Source organism: Taudactylus pleione, unplaced genomic scaffold (genome assembly GCF_031769625.1).
Source record: "Taudactylus pleione unplaced genomic scaffold, aTauple2 ptg000652l, whole genome shotgun sequence".
Lineage (NCBI taxonomy): Eukaryota > Metazoa > Chordata > Amphibia > Anura > Myobatrachidae > Taudactylus > Taudactylus pleione.
Window position 1 is genome coordinate 8,937,755 of NW_028285054.1, and position 26,060 is coordinate 8,963,814.

The 26,060-nt window shown below is 44.8% G+C and overlaps 2 protein-coding genes across 2 annotated transcripts in view; one reads left to right on the plus strand and one right to left on the minus strand.

The window, feature by feature from the left end:
• Positions 1–24,463, minus strand: part of POLE2 (DNA polymerase epsilon 2, accessory subunit) — a 46,703-nt gene extending 22,240 nt beyond the window's left edge. Inside the window, exons 1-7 of the mRNA XM_088455279.1 lie at positions 24,308–24,463; positions 13,054–13,154; positions 11,995–12,070; positions 8,058–8,135; positions 7,065–7,158; positions 5,840–5,914; positions 5,603–5,686 (exon numbers count right to left, since the gene is read on the minus strand). Coding sequence (XP_088311405.1) covers positions 5,603–5,686; positions 5,840–5,914; positions 7,065–7,158; positions 8,058–8,135; positions 11,995–12,070; positions 13,054–13,154; positions 24,308–24,378 — 579 coding nt within the window. The 5' untranslated portion in view covers positions 24,379–24,463. The remainder of the gene's footprint in view (positions 1–5,602; positions 5,687–5,839; positions 5,915–7,064; positions 7,159–8,057; positions 8,136–11,994; positions 12,071–13,053; positions 13,155–24,307) is intronic.
• Positions 24,464–24,946: 483 nt separating this feature from the next.
• Positions 24,947–26,060, plus strand: part of KLHDC1 (kelch domain containing 1) — a 36,375-nt gene continuing 35,261 nt past the window's right edge. Inside the window, exon 1 of the mRNA XM_088455320.1 lies at positions 24,947–25,091. Within this exon, the coding sequence (XP_088311446.1) occupies positions 24,996–25,091 (96 nt within the window). The 5' untranslated portion in view covers positions 24,947–24,995. The remainder of the gene's footprint in view (positions 25,092–26,060) is intronic.

Below are 26,060 nucleotides of genomic sequence, written 5' to 3' on the forward strand. Positions count from 1 at the left end.
TGGTTGATGACTATTCTGCTTGGGCTGTGGGCCCCTCGTGGGCGCCTCGGCTGTTCTGCCTTGCAAGGTGGCCATGTGGTCTTCTGTCCACACCTTTTTCAGGTTCTATGCATTGGTTTCCTTTGCCTCTCAGGATGCTTCCCTTGGGCGATAGATTCTCCTCTCAGCACAGGAGCGTCCCCACCCTTATAAGGACTGCTTTGGGACATCCCCAAGGTCAACCCTGTGGACCCTGAAGTAGAAAACAAGCGATATGGTAAGAACTTACCTTTGTTATCTCTGTTTCTACGACGTCCATAGGGTCCACAGGGCGCCCGCTCTGACGCACCTGGCTTCATATGGGCTGTGTTACTGGTCACCGGTTTCCCGTCTCCTTCTCTGTGAGTATTGTTATCGAGTGTTCCAGTCATCTCTTTCTTTCCTCCTCCGGCCTTTGGCTATTTACAAACTAAGGTGCCTCTGGTTTGGGGGCGGTGTTATAGGGAGAGTGGACCCAGTGCATCCTGGGAGCTAAAAGCTTTAACTGCATGGTGCCCGGATTTGGTTCCCAACCTATACCCCCAATGTCAACCCTGTGGACCCTATGGACTTCGTAGAAACAGAGATGACAAAAGGTAAGTTCTTACCATATCTCTTGTTATGTACTTATAAGTAATACATTTTTACGATTTATTACAAGCCTCCTGTTCCTTAACAGATAGCAAACCTTGCCATTATTGCATAAATTACAGATTAAATTCACAGTGCTTAGCGCAGTATACTTTGTGTTTCTCTATTTTAGCATATGGAGCCTGACAATTGTATAAATAGGGAGACCCGGAAACCTGCTCTCCCTACATTCACTCCTAGATTCATTTTTAGAATTTTCAATTTTATTTAAACCCTGTTTCTATGTTTGTCTTGTACCCTGTACTTTGTTTGTATACCGGTAGGATTTACTTTAGACACATTTTTTCATCTGGCTTACTGGATATTTTCATTCATTTTATAATTTAACTTATATAGTACACATATATTGAGTACTCACCTTCTAATTGAATACTTTTACAGTTATATTGTTTTTGTCCGATTATTTATATATATTACATATATTTCCTATACCGTTGATTATTTGTGTCATTCTGGGCGAGCGCTGGTTTCCCCGGTTGATAATGAGCAATTGTTCTGACAAATTCTTTAAATCGTTCAGTGTGTACGCACTCTACTTCTAGCGATGCGCGCTCCCACGGGTCGCTAGGGACATCCTCTGTCGTCTGTACATGCAACTCAATTTGGAAAATGTCGCTAACGACTAGGAGCAAATAGTGCGCTGTGTACACTACCAACGACAAACGATATGTTAAATTAGCCAGAATTCCAACAATTTGTTAGTATCGAATGACTCACATATATCGTTTGTAAAATTGCTCAGTGTGCAAGGACAATATCATTGGTCTGGGAGCTCCAGGGAAATCGTGAGCGGCATCTTATCGTTTGCATGTCGTCTAATGTGTGCCCAGCTCAATAGTTATGAGCTTCACTCAAAACATTACACCACACTATTACCACAACACTACAGCAGTTCTGTTACACAACCCTGTTTATTACCTGATTCCTGGAGGTTTGCGCAATCCTTCCTTAAAGGGCAGTTGCATATACTGTATATATTTAGCTACTGTAGCTCCAAGTGAAACATATTTTCTGTCTACATTTGCTACCTATCGTTTACAGATTGTAACATAATCTCAGATTTATTCCTACAATAGGTCTCCAAATGAATCACCTAACTCCCAAATCTCAATAGGTACCCCCACCTCCTTCCTTGCCAGGGGCTGGAGAAGCAATTTGCGAAAGTTTTATTACGTAGTATAATACTTTTATTTTCCTTTAGCATCCAATTTCAAAACACTGATGCACACTTTAGACTCTCTTTTTTTTTTTTTTTTGAATCTTCACCACTGAACAAAACAAAAAAATCCTGATGCTTTTTCTTAATTGCAAAAAAAAAAAAAAAAACCAGGCAATTTACTGCAAAAGTAAGCAACCGCTTTACAGAGATACATAAAGACGGCCATGCACTGTGCGATTATTCGCTGATTGGGCCAACAGTTGACAGGTGTATGGCCACGACCGTGTGCCAATTATCACTCACTGGGGCATGAGAAATCTTTCTACGTGCCTGACTGATGTGATAACCGTTGCTTAGATCTGACAGTGGATATACTCACCACGAGACAGAGAGGCCAATTATCCGGCAGTGCATAGCCATGTCAGATAAGTGATCTGTCTGACGGTGAGTTTTATCTCAGTCTATGGCCAACATTAATAATCAATTGTTCCCACTGATAACATAATTAATTGACTCGAGCCCTCCTGTGTACATTTAAAGTGTTTTCACTTAATCTTCTACAGTCCCTGACTTGATGGAGCTTACATTCTTTGTTCCCTTTCACATGGGGACATCCATGCATACTACGGTTAATTTAGTCAGAAGTCAATTATCCTACCATTATGTCTTTGAAAAACAAAAGTCTGGAATACCCGAAGGAAACCAAGGCAAACACCGAAGAGAACATACAAACTCCACACCAATAGGGGACAGTGCGTGGTTGGGCTCAAACCCATGACCCAGCACAGGCAGCAAGTGCAAACTAAATCCACCTGTCTGTGAGATCTCCCATAGATGGTAATTGCAAACAAAAGCTTCTAAAATAAGTTTGAAGAGCATTCAAACAAATGTAATATCCCTCCTGGAACAATACCAAAGACGTTGTATAAAAATGGAGAGAATATTGCACAACTGTGTATTTGCCTGTGCAAGCAAGGCACGTCCAGGGAGACCACCAAGAGGCCTATGTGCTCTCTCATAGATCCAGTCTTCCATGGCAGAAACTGCCTATGGGACAACAACAACTCTGGCAAATCAGATAACTTTGTGCTATGGGAGTGTTGCAAAAAGATACATTGGCAAAAAATGTTGCCAACAGTTAGCCATAAAGCGTGTGGGAGACCCCGAACCAAGTGGACTAAGAGCCATTGCTTCCAAGAGCAAACTAGCTCAGCTCATTACTAGGTGTACAGGCTGGCACAAGGTAACACTGTATCATCTGAAGAACATGATCTGTGAGCTATTATTTTGGACCAGTCAGTTGCCGAGTTGCTGGGTCGCACATGTGTGTGGTTTTAGTCTCCCCCTATGGGCCGTATTCAATTTAGAAGCGCAAAGCAGTTTTCGCGTGTTTTTGGCGAACATTTTTTGCCGATGACGTCATTTTCGCCTGTTTTGGTTTTACTCCGTATTCAATTTGGAAGACTTTCCATGTAGGTGGAAAGTCAATAAATGGCAGGCGGAAAAAATGGCAAAATTGGGGTTTTGGGGTGCAACGTTGCGGGAACCCAATTGCAGCCTTCAGATAGTCCCCAAAAGGTAAACTGTCAAAAATAAAAAAATAAAAGACTTAAGGACACCCCAAAAAATCACTTTCAATTTCGGGGCAAAAAAAAAAAATGTTGGGGGCCAAAGATAAAAACTAGCGAACTTGACTCTGGGGGGGTCCCCAAGTATGCCCCAGGTGTTTTTTTCATTGCAGGGGCTTGCGGTAGGTGGATTTTTCATGATTTTTTCAACTTCACTTTAGCAGCTTTTAAATATGCTGACCCCCATTTTCAAGTACCCCAAATTTGCTGGGATGTTATTTTCTTGAAAAAATACTCCTGAATACTATTCTGCACCACTTATACAAAACACTATTTAGCAGCTATTGAGCCCGTTTAAAAACACCAAATACCTTCATCAAGCCAAGTTGGGGGGTACCATAGGGAACCCCCATGTCAGAGTATCTTTTGGGGGGTGTCAGGCTGATTTCCCCAAATCTGACAGGACTTTTCGTCTGTTCAAGTTTCGCCGGGTCCCGTTTTCCGTACTTCCATATTGAATACGGCTCTATGACTTTCTACCTCTCTTACCCAGTCTCTCTCCCTCTGCCAACCCATGGTGTCCCTCTCCCTTTGCCTAACCCATCTTTCTTGTTTCTCTCCCAGTCTCTGTTTCCACTTCTTTACCCCTCCCGTTGCCATATCTCTGGCTTCCTGTTGCACTGTCAATCATCTTCGGCAGCCGGGGAGTTGTCCAGTCCAGTAGTGTGTCTAAAAGCAAGGTTGACCATCAATGGCGCGGACAGAAGCCATCAATGGTTTGTGTTTTGCACAAATGCGCAGTCGGCACCAGAGCATGTGTAAAACGCATTTGAAATTCACAATCTGGGTCAGCCATTAATAGAATACCATTGGTGGCTGGTCATCGATGATGAAACCCCAACCAATGGCCTCAGACCATCAAAGGTCAATGACCAACCCTAAACAAGGCAGATGTAGCTGCACTTAAAAGTGATGAGAGGGGCACAGAGGCTGACAAGCCAAAGTTTTCTCGTTGACGGGGAAGCTGATGACCTCACATAGCATGTATCGGAAGCCATGGGCTGTTATGGAGGAGCGCACCTTCCTTTATGTCTCACCACCAGTGGGCTCTGTGTGTATGATGTCCAGCATACCTGCACCAGGGATGTAGTCAGCCTCCCGGTTGACGGGATGCCGATGGTCTAAATACCGATGCCAGAATTCCGGTAGTCGGGATCTTGGCTCCAGAATACTGACCGTTGGCATCCCGAAGGTAAGTATCGGGGGTTAGGTTGCCGGGGAGGAGGGTTAGATTCAGGCACTAAGGGGTTGGTTAGGGTTAGGCACCAGGAAGGGAAGGTTAGGGTAGGGCGAGGGTTAGCATACCAACCAACAAGTGTCGGTATGTTAACCCTGTCGGGATTCTGACCGCAAGGATCCTGACTGCTGGAAACCCATACCCAACCCCTGCACTACCATACACAATTATATAATAAATCATGGTGGTGGGAGCTATGTGGCTATTTTTCTGCTTCAGGGACCATGAAAATGATATAGACAAGTCTTGGGAGAACAGTCTAACAGGATAATGACCGCAATCAAACAGCAAACACATCCCCAAAAAATAAAAATAACAATGTCCTGGAGAAGCTCAGGTGCTGAGGAACACTTGTAACACCATATGAATAAATGACAATAATAATATCTTATTCCTCAGTCCCATCTAAGATATTGCAAAGGCGAAAGAGAAAATTGCAGTATCCAGGTCCAGCACCACCCGCAGCGCAAGGTTCTTCTACCAAGTAATAAAATGAAGGTGAGGTAGGTGGAGGATACATATTGTCAATATTGTCTTTTTGTAGTTGCAATTCATCAACACACATTTAGGAGTTTTTTTATTCTTTTAATGACATTGAATAGTGTTCTTCATTAATCAGTGGTAATAATTCCTGATAAACCCATGTGGATTCTATGATGTATAATTCTATGATGTAAATAAGCACAATGTGAATAGAAACACTACTTATAGTCACTGTATATGTCGTTTCAAGCAGTAAGTGGACTAGTTTTATTCACACCTCAACAAAAACACAAACAGCCAAGAACAACTTTGTTTTTGAATTTTGTTGCCAATAAAAAAGTTGGAAGTTGATGTCTATTAAAAAAGAAACATGAATGTTCTCGCAGCAGTCCCATGCAAACCATTCATCATCAGAGAATCTCTCACCTCCTTTAGCTGAGTTATCATTCCAAGCACGATGACCTCTCCCATCTTGGCAGCGCTCCCCAAAAGGTTTTCAACAGTTTTGAGCTACACGGGGACATATATAACATTTCAATATCAATGGAACTCCAGCAGGCTGTGTATAATAAAGCAGGTCATACAGTAGGGGTATTTAAGTTTACACAAAAAAAATAAAAAAAAAAAATCAACAAAGCATCATAATTATACCCATCGATGTACCTGGAATTTGCTCCTGCTCTCATCAGGGTGTGCACCAATCACAGGGGGAGTGAAGAGCTCATGTCTGTGTGTTCTCTGCAATTCAAAAAAGTGATCACCACCAACTTTCTATGTCACACAAGAGACAGTAATGGTGCGTACACACCGTCAGATTTAATAGGACGATAAGAACGACAACGATATATCATTATCGATCATATCGTCCTGTTTTTGGGCCCTTCCAACCCCCAAACGATGGACGATGCGCGGGCACGGATGGTCGATATCGACCATCACCCGTACATGCAGGCCAACCTGGTCGATATCAACCAGGTTAGCCTGGTTACTATAGGGACCCCCGATCGCGGGTCGTTATAGTTGTTTGGGGGGTTGGTGCATGTGCTGGATGTTCGATATCGAACATCCAGCACATGATGGGACGATCAGACAACGATATCTGATCGCTCCGTGTGTATGGAGCTTAAGTGGTTATTTCAATTGGGAGCGCTGAAAAATCTCTAGTTCTGGCGAGATGTACAGGCTAAAAGCAATGCGCACAGGACCCGTACATATGGTAGGCTTAGCTAGCACGTGCATTTTGGGGCAAAGTACGGAAGATTTAGGGTCCTGTTGCCAGCATTCACATGCTAATAAATATAAATATATATATATATATATATATATAATCACTTTTCCCAGCAAAGCTACTGCCACAGATATCCGAAACGCAGTATAACGCCCAGCACACTCTTATTGTTTAGTTGATCACCTGTATATAACTTATGTGTAGTAAAAATGCCGTCTCTCTGCATCTGTAATACAGCAGAAAGCACTTCACACTGAGTACAGACAGGATGTGGGATGGTCACTGTATTGTTATTATGTCCCCATGTGTACAGTATGTACTCTGTATATGTTGGTCTAATTTGTCTGCTGATCAGCATCTTCCACAGCAATGATAAAATGCTGACTTGTTTCGATAAGTCTCTTCTTTGCGATGTTGGGTCGCAATGTGCGGCCGCACATCATGATATGTTTCTTAAAGCTTACTTTGCTGTACACCCCTAAGGGGGGGTGCAAGGTAAATTGAGGCACGTTGCAGTCAAGTTACATTCCTAGCGTTCCCACGCCTCTCCGACAACACATCGCTCCGAACTGAACTGCCCCCAAAGTGTCTGTAATGCAATCTCTCTAGTGACGGCAGCTGGATGCGTCATATGATGTTGGTGTTCCCACCCTGTCTCACCTGCTGTAGGATTGTGTATCTCTCACGGAACAACTCTGCTTTATCTCTCCCACTTCCAAGTAGGTTGGGTTCTGGAAGATTGGCTATTTTTAAACTGTGGAACATATGCAGGGAAATGTAAGTAAGCGCATCATGGGATTAATGAACGCTTGCAGGTATCTGTTAGCATCTATATATAGGATTAGTACTACTACTGCGGTGCAGGGTGTTAACTGAAAATAAATAACAATACTTCAAAGAAGCAAGTATTATTATGAAATATGTTTTTTGCACTGTACTATGCACCTGTCTCAGTAGTATCTAACGATCATTACCTTTGACGCGCATGATTCCTGAATCATTGAAAACACAATTATGGTGGCCACTGTTTCATTGTAACAAAAGTAAATAAAACATACAAGTCCTGGTAGTGCCATCAAAAATGCTTCTAAAAGTTAAAAGGCATGAATACATCACTGTTTAGATGCATAATAAGGAGCACAAACGTTATTAATCTGGAACTATAAAACTCATCACCAGGTATATGAATGGTATACACCCAGAATGTTGGACAGGAGAATGTCAACAGCCAATGATTAAACAATTGTATAGGTAGGGTCAGGCTGCGCTTAGGGTTAGGGTCAGGCATACTCAACTCCGGAACAGACAGTCGCATGCTCGACATGCTGCCTGCCGACATTTGACATGTCGACATATTCTACCACACGTTCATGAATCTCTTACAGACACAGTATAAAGTTTCCATTCAATAGCAGGTCCCATTTATACACACACGCCTTTACAATGCCAAATTTGTTGTTCTCCAAAGACTTGCTAGTGGAGTATTATCAGCCGTTACTAAAAATACTGCCTGGTATTTATACCACCAATGCCAAAATCATCATCATCATTATCTGCTGACTTCCTGTCTCCAGGTTCAACATGAAAATCAGTAACTGGCACGTCAATGAGATAACGCACTAAAAGAGGAGAACTCAGGCAGCATCAACTCACGGCAGGAACTTCTTTCTCTCCGAGTTATAGATGAAACGGGGTATATCGTAGGCTCCGATAATGTTGAAGATGTGCTCTCTGGAAATCAAAATAAGCAGTTTATATGAAAAAAAAAAATATATATATATATACACATTCACACACTTCTACATAGGTTTATCGCTACTAACACTATTCACAGATATCATCTGCAAAAGCACAATTTCTATATTAAATGTGCTGCAAAGTGTAATACTCCAAGTTAAAACGGACCACCACACTGAAACACTATTTAAAGATAAAGTCATTAGCAACTAATAATATTTGTACCTGGCATGGCCTACATCCACTCTATAGAAGCCCTGGCTGTTAAAATTTCACCAGCAAGCTAACAACCCACACTATGGGCAAAGACAAGCAGCAGGAGCAGAGGGGACACAATCAAGCAGTAGAGGGCTCTTCTGGCACTGATTGACACCAATTTCTCAGTTGGCCCTACTCTCAATTTGGTACAGGCTCTCTTCCTACACATGTGGATCTATCTCCCTGCCCAGGGCATAGCAGTGCACATTCCCCAACAAAGCAGCAGGGATGTGAGAAATGTTACAGCACCTGAAGTCCCTGCCAAGCAGCAAAGATTTTCAGGCAAAGAATGCTACTTAGGATGCTCCTCCCTGCAAACTGCCATAGGTTTGTCCACATTAGAGAAACGGAGAGAAACCACTAACTAAAAAATTGATACAGCTTCAAAGTACCATTACATTATATTCCTTAGAGACATATAGAAGCCCCTGCATGATCTCAACAACAAAGGCATTAGGAATAATGCAGGCTGTCATAGACATAGCTCACACTAAGTATTATAGGTGCCCTTGTAAAAGTTTTCAACACGTGGTTCTAATTTGATAGCCAGACAGGGTTTTGAGCCTGGGGCAATGCCAGGTCTACACTACATTACAAGTAAAGGAAACTATTCTTTTAGAAAACAATGATCATTGAGGGAATGGACACAGGGTTCAAACATTTTAGGAGATTATTTGGTGAATGCTGCAACAGAGGGGTACATAACAGTCGCTCACTGGCGACCTGCACAATAATCAGGTTACAGGAGAGGTTTTCTTGGGAGACTGTACGGTTTACCATGAGAGGAATGTGGCGTGACTGCGCAAAGCAGGTGACACAGGATAATTCTGTGATGCCATACCTATTGGGTCTAGCTGGAATTGTGCTCGCATTGATCATGGAAAAGCCACTGGCATGTTCTAAGACACCTCTCGGATGAAAACGTGAAATCAAACTCCCCGTCCTAGGGGGACACTTTCAGAGCCTTACCTGCACACAGATCTCTATAGGCTTCTGAGGCCAATTGATGGGCGCTCATCCTCATTTTTTATTTGGTTGCTACATTCACATGGTCTCATTTATACATTTTTATTAGCCACAAGGTACTGTGGAAAACATGAGTCACTGCACCCACTAACCATCCTACTTAACCCACTGGAAAAAATCTACTTGGTTATGGGCATCTATTTCTCACTCCCATTCCCCAGGATATTTCTCCTGTATCCATTGGTTTCCTGTTTGTTTACCTGTGATGCACTCAATCATCCCTTCTTAAAATCAGTCGCCCTCTCCCATCCCTATAACTCAGAGGTTTTCAACTCCAATCCTCTAGCACCGACTGGTCATGTTTTGAGGATTTCTGTCTGTGGAAATAGGTGGGATAATTACCGACTCAGCAAAACAGACTAACTCACCTGTGCATGATTAAAGAAATCCAGAAAACATGACCAGTTGGGGGTACTTGGGAACTGGAGTTGCAAACCACTGAGCTATAGCCAATCATCATTAGACCTAGGTTTATACACAGTCTGGTATCATCTAGGTTTTTTGAAAGAGAACCTTTAACACAGGATTTTCCTTAGGTTACAATCGAACAATGTAAAAGGATTTAACACTTCTGAAGTGCAATCTAAACTGAAGCTGGGTACACACTAAACAATGTGTACCCAGCGCGATATCATGAGTGGGCGGGACCCGACGGGGGTGCCAGCATCAGCAAGTGCATATACACTTGCCGATGCAGACAGCGAAGGCCAAGCTGCATTCGGCAGCATGGCCCCCACTGACAATACCGCCCGACAGACGTGCGAGCAGGTCCGATGAGCAATGACGCCGACTACGCGCGGGAGCGTGCATCGTCAGCAACGTAGAGGGTACATACTGACTGACGTGCCCGATATGTCATCTGATCTGGCGGATCGGATGACATATCGTCTAGTGCACGGATTCTCAAACTCGGTCCTCAGGACCCCAAACAGTGCATGTTTTCCAGGTTTCCTCACATAATTGCAAGTGAAATAATTAGCTCCACCTGTTGATCTTTTAAAATTTGTCAGTGAGCAATGAGTACACCTGTGCCACTGCTGGGTGACCTGGAAAATGTGACATGTGTGGGGTCCTGAGGACAGAGTTTGAGAACCACTGGTCTAGTGTGTACCCGGGCTCAACTCTACACTGGTGCCTAGATTCATGCTGGAATGCCCAGGAGAAGCAAATAGGTAACATTGAAGGGTAAAGCACATAAATCTCATTGCTGCAGGAAGGTTGACTAATGGAGAATAAAAAACACACTGGGTTGAGAATAGTCTTCTCAAACACACCAACTACCTACATTACTCCCTCAATGGCAAAAGAACTACAGGCTTAGAGTGCACTTGAAGGTAAAAAAGAAACAAATGCAGCGCTGGTAGAACAGAAAACATACAATTTAATGACAAATAGCACAATAAATAAAATCAGTAAATATGTAGCGATAAAAAGTACACTGCAATCCCTATGGGGGAAAAAATTGGAGATACGTATCTCTTTAGAGAATAAGAAAACCGTCAATGTCACTCAATTTTACCTTCATGTTCATTTTGGTGGGTTGCAGTTCCCACTTTTTGTAGCAGCTCCTTGTAGACCAAATTGTTCTCAGGGTGAGTAGTATTGCGCACCATCCCCCCATTTTTAGAGTGCACTTACATATACTGTATACAGCCTATTAAGTATAGTTCTGAAGGTATAGTTCAGAGGTAGTATTTGGGTTCCATATACTGTATTTAGCAATACAAGGCAAACATATTTCACTACCATAACATACATAACCAGAAGTACAATCCTTTTAAAGGGTGGCCATATGTCAGATGTGGACCAGAAACATTAAGGAGTAGACCAGCTGACTGCCTGATAGTTGGAGCGCCTCCATACATCACACAATGTATGGAAGAGATATCCATTCAATGCCTCAAGTTTGCTGAACGACAGGTGGGCTGATCCGACAGGTTTGATAAGCAAACAAACAGGAAAGAAATAGACATATGCCTGCACTCGGTTTTACCCATATTGTACATGGCACCAGCTGAGTGGCAGTATTAATGCTATATATGTATACGAAACAGAAAGACTTTTGCTTTCGGCGTTAACAATAATATACTGCAAATCTGTGTGTATCTAGCAAACAACAGCATAAGGGCTGCAAGCCTAAACTTTTTGATCAAAATATGAACAAAAGCCCCTGCTTTTATTTGCTAGATACACACAGATTTGCAGATGTTATTGTTAGCGCCAATAGCAAAAGTCTTTCTGTTTGCTAACCAGACAATCCAAACTTTTTCAGGCATTCTCAGGCTGTGAACAATCGCTGATGTCCACCTACTGACCGATAATTGTTCAAACCAGTCATTTAGACGGTTGGTTTGCATGATTATCATTCAGTGTATGGCCAGCTTTTGTATGTAGTGAAGTCCATCTATATTGGGACTTTGATTCTTCATTTGCATTTTCTTTGCTGAATCCTTTTATGTGACATTTTCTTAAATGAAAACGGGAGAGTTAAAGTCTATTGCCAAAATAGACAAGCTAAACTCATCAGGAACAATAGAGACAGAACAGTAATCAGAAGATGTTATCTTACATTGTTTCATCACAGGACCGGCTGCATTCCTGTACTGCTGTCTCCACGGCAGACTTCTCAATCATGTTGGAAGACACTGAGTGAAAGTGTGATAATTAGGCGGCATGCAACAACAAAGTTTCCTTGTGCGTATCCAGTCATGCATATACTGTACATATACACACACATATAAATATATTTTTTCTATACATACACACGCATGCATACACGTTTCATTAAATCTCTATAGCTCAAATTAACACAATCTCAGCCTAATGCACACTGAAATATGACATATCTGTACATACTGATTCACAGTTAATTACTGAATTAAATGCACTGAAACGAACTGAAAAACCAAAACAGGGTTTGTGATATGTACATACATTAAAGCACTCTTGGATCATATTTTTTTTTTTCTTTAAAGGAGGTACAACTTCCTTGCCGCCCTGGCTTCTCTCAGTACTAACTGACAGGGTGTCCAAACTTCAATGATATATATATATTTTTGCAATATATGCACAAATTAATGTAGATAAATATCTCATGTTTCCGAATGTACCCTGCATAAGTTGTGTTCATGTCTTTTAGGTTCACCTATTATACATTATGCTACCTGTCCTGAACTCCCATCCAATCTACTTGTAATAGATAGGATATGTTTTCATGGAGATAGTACTTTTTTCCATTGTTCGGGACAGAGAGATTAAACAGGCAGACTAGAAACCAATATCCCTGCTACACTTCTTACATACATACCTCCCAAATGTCCAGATCTCAGCAGGACGGTGCCGTATCGCCAACCAGGGAAATCTCCAGGGTTTTCAAGTAAATGGGGGGACATTTGTCCCAAAGTGGGCAATTGGGCAAATCTGGTCTTCCAGTTTAATGTTTGATTGTTGATAGGTACTAGATGTATTTCTATGCTAACATCATACATCATCAGATTTTACATGGATTCTAATTTAATAGGCTGGCCCACAACACCGGAGGAATGTTACCAGTACTGTGTGTAAGCACTTACAATAAATACATCAAAGATGTCCCAAGTACAGTGAGGCAAACATAGTTATCACTTACGTGGCTGCTTCTCAACGGCACCAATTATACTGTCAATCACATCCTCAAGTTCCACCTCATTAACAGAGCTTAGAACTTCACTGAGATACCTACTGGCCTCCCTAAAAGAAAGTATACACTTAGATTAACAGAAAGGTGTACTGTCCTGAAAACAACACACAGACAGCTGTTATTCATGGCTCAGGAGGACAACAATGGGTAAATAAACACCAGGAGTAATGTATCCCATATCTCAGATCAATGCACAAACCTAAAATACTGCATATACTTTTAACAAAAGAGGTTTTTCAAAGTAGCTCTGCTAAATGGGGCAGCACAGACTGTGTAATGGTTAGCATTACTGCCTCACAGCACTGAGGTCGTGGGTTCGATTCCCACCACGGCCCTACCTGTGCAGAGTTTGTATATTCTCCCTGTGCTTGCGTGGGTTTCCTCCGGGTACTCCGGTTTCCTCCCACACTCCAAAAATATACTGGTAGGTTAATTGGCTCCTACCAAAAAATGAACCCTAGTTTGTATGTGTGTGCGTATACATGTGATAGGGAATATAGATTGTAAGCTCCACTGGGGCAGGGACTGATGTGAGTGGCCAAATATGCTTTGTAAAGCGCTGCGGAATATGTGTGCGCTATATAAATAACTGGTAATAAATAAATATGTTTACATGTAGGCACCATAATTCAACTATGAACATAAGGTGCTCTGTGCAAATGGTTATGGAAACAAAATATCAAATATATTCAAATAACAAGAGATATGGTAAGAACTTACCTTTGTTATCTCTGTTTCTACGAAGTCCATAGGGTCCACAGGGTTGACCTTGGGGTATAGGTTGGGAACCAAATCCGGGCACCACGCAGTTAAAGCTTTTAGTTCCCAGGATGCACTTGGGTCCACTCTCCCTATAACCCCACCCCCCAGCCAGAGGCACCTCAGTTTGTAAGTAGCCAAAGGCCGGAGGAGGAGAGAAAAAGAGAGAGAAAACTGGAACACTCTAGAACCATACTCACAGAAAAGGAGACGGGAAACCGGTGACCAGTAACACAGCCCATATGAAGCCAGGTGCGTCAGGGTGGGCGCCCTGTGGACCCTATGGACTTCGTAGAAACAGAGATAACAAAGGTAAGTTCTTACCATATCTCTTGTTTTCTACTTCAGGGTCCATAGGGGGTCCACAGGGTTGACCTTGGGGATGTCCCAAAGCAGTTCAACCAAGGGTGGGGACGCTCCTGTGCTGAGAGGAGAATCCGTCGCCAAAAAGGAAGCATCTTGAGAGGCAAAGGAAACCAATAAAAAGGTATGGACAGAAGACCACGTGGACACCTAGTAAGGCAAAACAGCCGAGGCGACACAACGAGCCGCCCACGAGGGTTACCTGGCCCGAGAAAAAACAAGCCTCAACGACAGAAATGCCTACCCATGGGTAGGCCCCTGAGGAAGACATACGAGGCCATCCAGCCAACATTTAATTATAGGCCGGCCATCGTTTCCTGTGAAAACCAGAAACCGCAGACCACCAATAACGAGTCCGATTACCATAAGGAACTTGAACGGATCATATAAAGCCAAAGAGGCCGGACCACAGTCAATGAGGCCACACCAGCCGAGAAGACTGGGGACTGAATGGCCGTACCATAAGTTCCAGAATAATATGGAACCTAAAAACCACTCTAAGAAGAAATACAGGGCGAGAGCAACTCACACCCTGACATGATGCCCTCCAGAAGAGGGAGCCACCTGAGAACGCTCCCAATTCAGACACTCTCCTGGTTGATTTAAACACCCTGAGAGAGAGAGAGCTTAAACAATAGACCATGTAATGGCTATCACAACCAGCGGTTCCATTGACTGTCCCCGGAGGGAACAAAGAACCACTACTAACTCCCCAGGAGTCCCTAGGGAGGACAAGTGGAGGCATAATCCAGAAAACACTCCAAAGGATGAACTGGATACCAGAGCGGAGCAATTCCATATCTTAACCATACCGACAGTGTAGAGATCCGCACTGTCAGGAAGGCCAGGCCAAGGGTGAAACCCAAGCCAGCCGGAAGGAATGCCAGAATATCTGAAAATCCTGGACACCGGAGGATCGTATCGACAGGTACGATACCATAAGAATTATGTATGCCACAGTCCGTGGCAGAACCCAGCAAAGTCTGGCCTATCTGCTCTAAACATCTCAATGAAGACAGAGCCAGGGAAGCCCCAGGACCACAGTAGGGGCGCAGTCAAAGACAAACGATCCAGGTCCAGGGAAAAACAAGGACCCTGAGACAACAGGTCCAGATAGTGAAGCAATAGGAACGGAGTATCGATGAGGAGACTCCGAAAATCTTAGTACCAGTGATGTCTGGGACGAACTGGAGCCCCCAGAAGGAAAGCCCCTCCGTCTCGAATTAAACTTCCGAAGACCTCGAGGAAGAAGGGATACCGGAGGACACAGGTACACAAAGTGGAAGGACCACTTCACTGACAAAGAGTCACTGAAGGTAGCTTCAGTACTCCTGGAGATGGACTGTAACACCGGTAATGTGTGATCAAGTCAGAAGGCCATGAGGATCAATCCCCTCAGGGAGGCCCCCTCTGCTCACCAGGAGTTGAAACCTCTCTTGGAGAAGAGACTAGTCCCCGGGATGCACGTCGCAACGGCTGAGGAAGCTCGCTTCCCAATGGAGAGCTCCGGGAATAAACACTGCAGAGTTGGCCAGGAGAAGACCCTTGGACTATGTCAGAATGGATGACATACCTGACATTGCCACCCAACTATCAGTGTTGCCTAGATGGAAGTCACTGTTGTGACACTGTCGGACTGAACCTATTCAGGTTTACCGTGACATATGGGTTAGGCCAGAGTGAAGGTCCAAGACAGCCTAAAGTATCAACAAGTTAAGTGGCAGGGCAGAAACGACAGACGTCCAACTGCCCCGAAACGAATGCGGACCAGACACTGTCTGTAGCAAAGAACACCCTGGACGAGATGGCCATAGCCACCCGGACAGAGACCAACTCGCCTCCGGAGAAAGTATCATCGTTCGAACAGCGATCCGATGGGAAAAACTCGATCCATCTGGAGGGGAGTCAATTATGGCAAGGCCTGGAATGGAACTGAGCACATTCCACCCTACCAAAAGGTAGACACTCTGGTAGACCGCGCATCACAAAGAGTAATGACATATGTCGAATGCGTAGATATCCGCACACTCCAAGTTGAAGAGTGGAGATCTTGTCTTACGCCAGAAAAATTCTCAGAGTCTGAGAATCCAGCAGTGCTCCCAGATGAAGAAAACCCTGTGAGGGATGTAGGGAGGACTTTTTCTCCGTTGACTAATTATCTGTGCCGAGAAGAAGCCACGGTTATCCTGACCTGGCGGTAAAGTACCTTGGTGATCCTGCTAAAAGCAGGAGACCGTCCAGAGAAAGGAGCATTCGGATACCCTGAACAGGTGAACTGTCAGAAAATCCATAAGGCTGGTAAACCCCGGTGGAGTTGAGGACAGTCCCAAAAGGCAGAGCCCGAAACTTACAAGTGTTGCTGTGGCACAGCAAACCTGAACCCATGCTGATGAGAGGGCTCTGTACGTACCCGTAGGTACGTATCCTGAATACTCAGATATACCCTAAAATCCCCAGGTTCCAAACGTCGGATGATGGAGCATGGACGATTCCACCTATGTCCAGGCACCGTTGGAATCTGATTCAGGGATTTGAGAGAGTATAGGCAAATGAGGACCAGTCGGTCACCGCCCCAGAAAGAAAGTAGAACAACCAGTCCCTCACTGAGATAGTGAGGTTGGCCGAAATAGCTCTGCTTACCACAAAGACTGTATAGCTTTCTGGGATTGTAAGGCCCTGATCAGGTCTGAAGAAGGGCCCGTGTAACAATGCCTGTGAGGAGGCTGCCTGAGCAATGAGAGGCCGTTGAGAATCAGTACCTCACTCTGGAAATTCCCCAGATGTAGACCTGTCCCGTCAGGCTGAGGGTATATCCTCAGGTGTAGAAACAGGGTCGTCCGGAAGTCCAGGACTGCTCGGTACTGGATATGGTGGCCCCCATGGAGGCCGACAGCCTAGGAAAAAACAGGCCTTTAGGCTGACCCTGAGGACAAAAAGACTTAACAGAGTTAGTCCGAATGTAGTGGGAGTAGCTAAAGACGGTATCTCCCCATTAGTGATACTGCCAATGATGCAACGATCTTGTCAAGGTCAGGACCAAACAAGATCTTCCCCATGGAAGGAGTGTGCACCTCTGCTTTCCCATAACGCAGCCATAGGGTACTGCGGCGGATACAGACGCCGCCGAAACCCTGAAAGTTAGAAGACCGGCATCCCATGAAGTAATCCCACATATGACCACTGCATATTTTATGTGAGCGGCAAAAGATATTTGAACCTCAGACGTGTTGGAGGTGAAAAACGTCACAAAAGCATCACCATGCGATGGCCATGGTAGGACGGGCAACAGGCCCTGAAAACGAGTACATTGATTTCAGGCAAAGTTACCACCTACGGATCCATAAAATCCGTCCAGGCCGGGATGGGAGGCGTATTAATGCCTGTAACCCGATGATTAACATACAAATCCATCCCAGAAGGGGCTTTCCATTACTTGTGAGGACCCTCAGGGAATGGGAAACAGGAGGCCTTTGTGACTCCTCGTATCTGGCGACAGCCAGACTCCCGCTATGAGATCCACCCGCTGGGCAGAAAACGGGAGATGTATGATACAGGTGCAGGATCGACATTCTCTATATCCAGAATGAACCTGGCTACCAGCCCCAAAGCAGGGATAATAATACTTGAAATCGGCTCCCCCCATGTGAGAGGGAAAGAGCCGAATATACCCTCCAGTTCACGGCAGAGCCACTGGTCAGTAACCACAGGGCGTATATCACGCCAATTAGTATTTCGTATAAAACGACATCCACCAGGGTGGCCGTTGTGGTAATCCCTGCAAGGGGAATGACAGACCGATGTGGTATCGGAGGTAATTCATGTACTGTGAAAAACCCTGGCAGGGAGCGACAGTCTGTTGCACAGGGGTAAATTGCAAGAAATTGCGAGATACCCCGAGTTCAAAAGGGCAGTATGGTGAAGTAACTCCAAGCGAGTGACGACAATGGGGCCCGCCCGGCGATCCTCAAGGAGAGGATCCTGAGAAATAAACCGCCCTTTAAGGGGGTCGTGCAAGGGGCCCCGCACCAGATGGTGCCGCATACATAAACCTTTCTGAGTTAAAATCCTCCGCACTAATTCCTGCAGGCTATGACTTGCAGGATAGCAATAATGGGTGCAGTATCGTGTGCAATCTCCTGGTCAGATATATCTGACTATCTTGACGGAAATATTAAGCAGCGCCATACCGGTCCTGACTGACGCTAAGATTAGCTGCAGGGACCCATTATCAGCGTATGCAGCTCACAGTTCCATCTAAAATATGGCAACGTGCAGCACGCAACAGTATGTGACAAACCTCACAGATATTAACAAATATATATATATGTGAGGTCTCAGAACCACCCCAGGTACACCTGTATTAGGGCAGATAAAGAAAAGGGATAGATATACACTGACAGGTGAGAGAAAAAGCAGACAGTCAGCACTAGCATAAGTCACATACAATGCAGAAAAATATATATACATATATTTGCATGACATATAATATACTGCACAATGTCGCTACATTCAACTGCCCAGATTCAGTGTCTGGGAAGGCTATAGCGCTGTGTACACTCACCCAAAATGGCCAGGTACGCAGGGGGACTGGGCTCACTGACATCCTAAGAGTTCTGCAGCACCACAGAGAGAAAATGGCCACTGGAGACCTCAGAAGAAGCGTGGCCCGCGGAGGAAGCAGCTCAGCGACGCCAGACTGCATTATTGAAAGGCGCGCTGAGCTGAGGGGAGGAGCCGCTAGACAGGGAAGGCTTCCTCCCCTGGCTAGCAATTAACCCCCCGGGATGCCGGCTCCAGCTGCCGCTATAATCCCTGGTGGGCTGTGGACACGCGGGGTATGCCTCCATGGAGGGGGAGCCCGCCGCCACCGCTAGCGCCTCCGGTCTGTCCCCAGAGACCGGAGGCATAAGGCTGCATATTCACACGTGGATCACCGCAAGCGGTGACCACGCGACTTACCTGTCCCCGTCGATCCGGCAGCAGCCCAGGGGTTCCTCCAGAGCCCGGCTAGTACAGACTCTGGGATCCCGCTGCGATCCCCAGATCTGTACTGGCGTCGCAGCGCCGGCGGGGTGTAGGAGCGGCAGCTCAGACGTCCATTGGACAGTCTGATGCTGCCGCTCTGAAGAGTAGTAAAAAAAAAATAATAAAATAAAACTCTTTTAAGCTTAGGGGCTGCTAAGCAGCCCCCCTGCAGTAACGGTGACCCAACTCCGGCCGGGCACCAACTTAAACTGAGGTGCCTCTGGCTGGGGGGTGGGGTTATAAGGAGAGTGGACCCAAGTGCATCCTGGGAGCTAAAAGCTTTAACTGCGTGGTGCCCGGATTTGGTTCCCAACCTATACCCCAAGGTCAACCCTGTGGACCCCCTATGGACCCTGAAGTAGAAATACTTGATTGTTTTCCTGTCCTTTGGAAAAAGTACAGGTAGTAAAGCCCTGGAAGCAGATTCAGACAGACCAATAGATAAGCAGACTAGCCAGGATTAGAGACACGGATAGGTAAACTAAACAAGGTCACTAGCAGAGGCCTGGAATGGAGATTAGAATGGTCTAGATTACAAGCCAATGTCAAGTGTTGGTAGAAAGAGTGCAGTCATGTAGGCCAGAGTAAAGTAGGGTGCACACTGATAGATATATCGCCCGTTCCATTGAACTGGCGATATATCTATAGTGCATCTGCTAGTGTGTACAGTGGATATAAAAAAAAAACAATATAATTGCGCTAGTCCAATTGGTAATGTTCCAATCCAAAAGTTTGGTTTGCACATAAATGTTTTTATTCAAATAACAATATACAAGGGACACAAAAAATGCAATATTATTATAATTAATAAATAAAAAATAAAAATAAACATCAAAATAAAAACAATAAAACACAAGTAATAAATCCTTCTAATAATGAATTATTAGCTTCAATTGCACTAATTTAAATGAAACGTGTAGCATAAATCAATTGGAAACATAAAATCCTCTCCTGCTTGTCTGAATGAGACAATTCTGAAAATTATAGCAACAATTGCAATTGGCACTGGTTCCTCAGAAGCCTTTTTGTTCTCTGTAAAGTTAGAAATATATCCAGTTCAAATCCACATAGAAAGTGTCCCAATAATCTCCAGGCTGTATTATTGGCAGCAATATATGCTCCATATAAGTTATCACCAGGCAGAGTTTAACTCCGCTGAATAAACACAGCGAGATGCAGTCTTGTATATGGACACTGTAATAACGCTACATGGATTTACATCAATAGGGCACGATCTTTGGGACAATAGCCATAAGTGGAAGTAAAAAAAAAGCTGTACGAGCTGTAATTGCCTCAGTTAAAGTTCTATACTAGTATCCTAATACGTAGGCTCTGTTGTTGGTATAGAGCCAGCACACGATTGGAGTGTGGTATATGGACTGAGTTCTGATGAACCTTCATACTGATGAGAAATGCATTAGGACTGTGGGTTTATCTAATCATTATCCACTCCAAGCCTTTCTGCTAGAACGGTCGCTTGCTGTACTATATACGGATCTACTATTTGGAGTAATTACATGCTACGTCCGCTCTCCGTGACTACATATGACTGGTATCATTCTGTCAACAAAATGAGTGTGTGAGTATGCAGTGGAACTGTTGATCTGAACTATACTTTACTGACTACATACAAGAACCGTGTATGCTCACAGCACACATAGGAACTGCACACGGAACTCAGGGCCTGATTCAGAGCCGGACGCTCTGACAAGAGCGCTCGCTCTGAATCAGGGCCCTCCTACCTAAAATTGGAGCGGCCTCCTGGCCGCTCGCATAGCTGTGGGTGACCACCCACAGCTTATGCGAGCGGCCAAAAAGATGGTCGCGATGGTCAAGACCATTGCGACCATCGGGCTTGCGACGAGACCCTGCGGTAGGCTCTCGCTGCCGCAAGCCCAGGAGTGCTTTTGGCTCTATCAGAGTCAAAAGCACTCCCACTGACATCACTAGTGATGTCAGTGGGGTCGGCCCCAGACGGTAGGCGTTCCATGGGAACGCCTCCGTCTGGGCAGCAACGCATCGACAGCACGCCCCCTTTGGTGTGAGACCCATAGCGACGGCTTGGCCGTCGCTATGCGGGTCTCGCGCAAGCGCACGACGGAGCTCCCTCCGTCGTGTGCATGCGCACTAGGGCACCATCGACCCGCTTGCGAGCGCTCAGCGCTCACGAGCAGGTCTGAATCAGGCCCTCAGTCCATATACCACACTCCAATTGCGTTTTGGCTCTACACCAACAACAGAGCCTACGTATTATGATACTAGTATAGAACTTTAAGTGAGGCAATTACAGCTCGTACAGCTTTTTTTACTTCCACTTATGGCTGTTGTCCCAAAGATCGTGCCCTATTGATGTAAATCCGTGTAGCGTTATTACAGTGTCCATATACAAGACTGCATCTCGCTGTGTTTATTAAGCTAAACTCTGCCTGGTGATAACTTATATGGAGAATATATAGCTGCCAATAATACAGCCTGGAGATTATTGGGACACTTTCTATGTGGATTTGAACTGGATATATTCCACACATTACAGAGAACAAAAAGGCTTCTGAGGAACCAGTGCCAATTGCAATTGTTGCTATAATTTTCAGAATTGTCACATTCAGACAAGCAGGAGAGGATTTTATGTTTCCAATTGATTCATGCTACACATTTCATTTAAATTAGTGCAATTGAAGCTAATAATTCATTATTAGAAGGATTTATTCCTTGTGTTTTATTGTTTTTATTTTGATGCTTATATTTATATTTGAATAAAAACATTTATGTGCATACCAGACTTTTAGATTGGAACATTACCAATTGGACTAGCGCAATTATATTGGTTTTTTTTTATTTTCACATTTACATTGGGGGGTGCAGATCCCTTTTAGTTGCAGCTGTCCATTTTTGTTTATCAATAATTAGATACTGTGATTAGGCGCCATCAGATTTGATCTTTTTGGTTTTTGTTTTGTACAGTGGATAGGTCTGTGAACGGCGTCATTCCTCATATAGGGGGCGATTTAATTCAGCGGGAGTTAAATAGTGCTGGGAGGGAGCTCCCGAGGTTATTCAACTGACCCCGCTGTTAGGGCGACTGAATGATTTCTTCTCGCACCCTCCTGAGGGTGCGAGGAGAGATCCGACTAAAGTGCTGACTGCAATGCTATTTTCCAGCTTAGCGCGGCGCTAACAGCCTCGCAGCCGGCACCTTAGTCGGAGAATGCCGGTTCTCGCGACTAAACACCCAGGTTAAGTTGCGAGAACTCGTATTCTCTGACTTAACTTGTAAGTATCAGACTAAACAGCGCAGCTCCCACTGAATTAAATCACCCCCATAGACAATTCTGGGGGTCCTAAGGGAGTTGTCACTTATACAGAACATGCCTGGAAAGAGGGAAAATAATCTGTACTAGTGCATCCTAGACAACAAATGCCTCTGCTGTGTGTAGGTGACAGGTCCCCTATGCTGTATTACATGAACCTGCAGTATATTTTGTTATAAGTCACAATACAGGCACATTGTCATTGCTATATTACATGATATCAGCTGTTAGGGCATCATCTATACGTCACATAAATGGAGGAGGCATCACCAATATAGTAACTGACAAACAAGTTAGAGTAATGTGGGAGCTATCACCTGTATGCGGTGTATATACCACATCACAGGTAATGTGGGGGCTATCACCAGTATGCGCTGTGTATATACCATATGACAGGTAATGTGGGAGCTATCCCCTGTATGCGCTGTGTATATACCATATGACAGGTAAAGTGAGGGCTATCCCCTGTATGTGCTGTGTATATACCATATGACAGGTAATGTGGGGGCTATCACCTGTATGTGCTGTGTATATACCATATGACAGGTAATGTGTGGGCTATCACCTGTATGTGCTGTGTATATACCATATGACAGGTAATGTGGGGGCTATCCCCTGTATATATACCATATGACAGGTAAAGTGAGGGCTATCCCCTGTATGCGCTGTGTATATACCATATGACAGGTAATGTGGGGGCTATCACCTGTATGTGCTGTGTATATACCATATGACAGGTAATGTGTGGGCTATCCCCTGTATGTGCTGTGTATATACCATATGACAGGTAATGTGGGGGCTATCACCTGTATGCTGTGTATATACCATATGACAGGTAATGTGTGGGCTATCCCCTGTATGTGCTGTGTATATACCATATGACAGGTAATGTGGGGGCTATCCCCTGTATGTGCTGTGTATATACCATATGACAGGTAATGTGGGGGCTATCACCTGTATGCGCTGTGTATATACCATATGACAGGTAATGTGGGGGCTATCACCTGTATGCGCTGTGTATATACCATTTGACCGGTAATGTGGGGGCTATCCCCTGTATGCGCTGTGTATATACCATATGACAGGTAATGTGGGGGCTATCCCCTGTATGCGCTGTGTATATACCATATGACAGGTAAAGTGAGGGCTATCCCCTGTATGCGCTGTGTATATACCATATGACAGGTAATGTGGGGGCTATCCCCTGTATGCGCTGTGTATATACCATATGACAGGTAAAGTGAGGGCTATCCCCTGTATGCGCTGTGTATATACCATATGACAGGTAATGTGGGGGCTATCCCCTGTATGCGCTGTGTATATACCATATGACAGGTAATGTGGGGGCTATCCCCTGTATGTGCTGTGTATATACCATATGACAGGTAATGTGGGGGCTATCCCCTGTATGTGCTGTGTATATACCATATGACAGGTAATGTGTGAGCTATCCCCTGTATCTGCTGTGTATATACCATATGACAGGTAATGTGGGGGCTATCACCTGTATGTGCTGTGTATATACCATATGACAGGTGATGTGGGGAAGGGAGCACATCACCTGTACTGTGTAGATTAGATATAACATAAACACGATGAGCAGGATGACAATGAGCGGCCACAATACAATTAGCTGTACATCACATGCACTGTAGCCCATGCTAGGGGTCTATACGCAGCCCCGGCACCAGCGTACACAGGCTGCCCCCGGGTAATGACTGTCAGCGCCGTATACGGGGGATACTCACGCCCGCAGCAGCAGCCCGTGCATCTTGAAGGCGGAGGTCACCTTACTCTTCAGCCTGCTGTCAGTGGCCATCTCAAAAAGTTGGCGCCAAAAACCCGGAGACCAGCTGGGAGTGACGTCACCCCCGCACACAGCAGCACTAACCGCCGAAACACCAGGGGATGAGGGTGTGTTTCTACTGTGTCCGCAGCGCGCCGCCATTTTACCGGAGTTCACAGTGCCCGCTGCTATGGGTCACCTATTACTGGTTTGGAAAGGTATATTTCCCCTTCAGTTTTAGTACGTCAGGGAATCTATCCACTTCCAACCCGGTTTATGTGCTACCTACTGGCTCCTTCTTCACGGCTTTTAATAAAGTATTTTATGAAGCAGCACACGCTTAGTCAGTGTCTTACAATGATCTACCTCAAGAGTACACAAACTGTGGTGGGACTACAAGGTGCAGCAGGTCCTAGATATATGTCTAAGATACTCTCTTGCATCTACATAGTATGATGGGCAGTTAATCCATGCAACATGGTGCCCTGCCAGCTCCTGCCAGCCTCGGGGCATTATGGGATTTGTAGTTCCAGAGCTAGTGCTGCGCGATGCGCGTTTCGTTGTGTCCCGTGCGGTGTCCCGTCCTCCCGTGTGCTCTTAACTGTTTACTTACTGCTGGGTGACAGCTGAGGCTGCGGGAGCGGGTCACCATGGCAGCTGCGCAGCGCTACTGTGTGGCCGAGGAGAGGAGCGGGCACTGCGCCGCCACCGACCGACACTCGCTCTATGTATGGGGGGGATACGTGGTAAGCGGCCCGGAGGGGTTATATAAGGAGGTATCCGGGTGTATAGATCGGGTTACGGGTGTAGCAGCCATACAGAGCCCATCTATAGGGGATATCCTAATTAAATGGTCTTCTCAGCTCAGAAACTCAAAATAGCCGACATTTTCCTGCCACAAAACCAAAGTTCCTTGTCAAAAACTCTCACTTGTTGGTAAAATCCCCTATTAAAATATGTGGTTAAAACTCTGTGGTAATAATAATAATAAATACATATAATGATAAACCTGACAGAATAACTTCCCCATTATTCCCATTCTGTGCATATGAGCCTGATTCAGTAAGGATCGCAATTGGCCGATTGTAGCGTTCTGCGTATGCATCGATGTGAGCGTACCGTCCAATGTGATCGCAGTGACTACGCAGACCCATCGCAGAGTGAATGACAGGAAGTACCGTTTGTGGGTGGTGACAGGGGGTCGTCGAAACCAGTCATTCCAGCGCGTTTCAACGGCGTTGCAGGGGCGTGCATAATTTATTTACTGCGATGGTATACGCAGCCTGAGGACTCATAGCGTGCGATGAGGTTAGCAATTTCTGAGTAAGGTCAGAGCTTGTGCAATTGTGCGTGAGGCTGCGATGGTACTCCATGTTACCGATGGTTTCTCAGTCTTGCTAAACATTACGGATGTGTGTAAGGTAAAGTGGGCGTCCTTGTGTTGTGCAGCGGCAGCATTGTGATTGCAATGAATTAGTATACTATCACAGTTGAACTGCGTGCGTGCGTAATCGCTATTGCATTCGCAGTTGTGTTCCTTGCTGAATCAGGCCCGGTTTCCAGCCACAAAACCAAAATTCCTGATCGAAAACTCTTAATTGTTGCTAAAATCCCCTATTAAAATATGTGGTTAAAAATCTGTGGTAAATAGATATAATGATAAACATGACAGAATAATATCCCTGTGTTATTCCCATTCTGTGCTATGTTTAGTG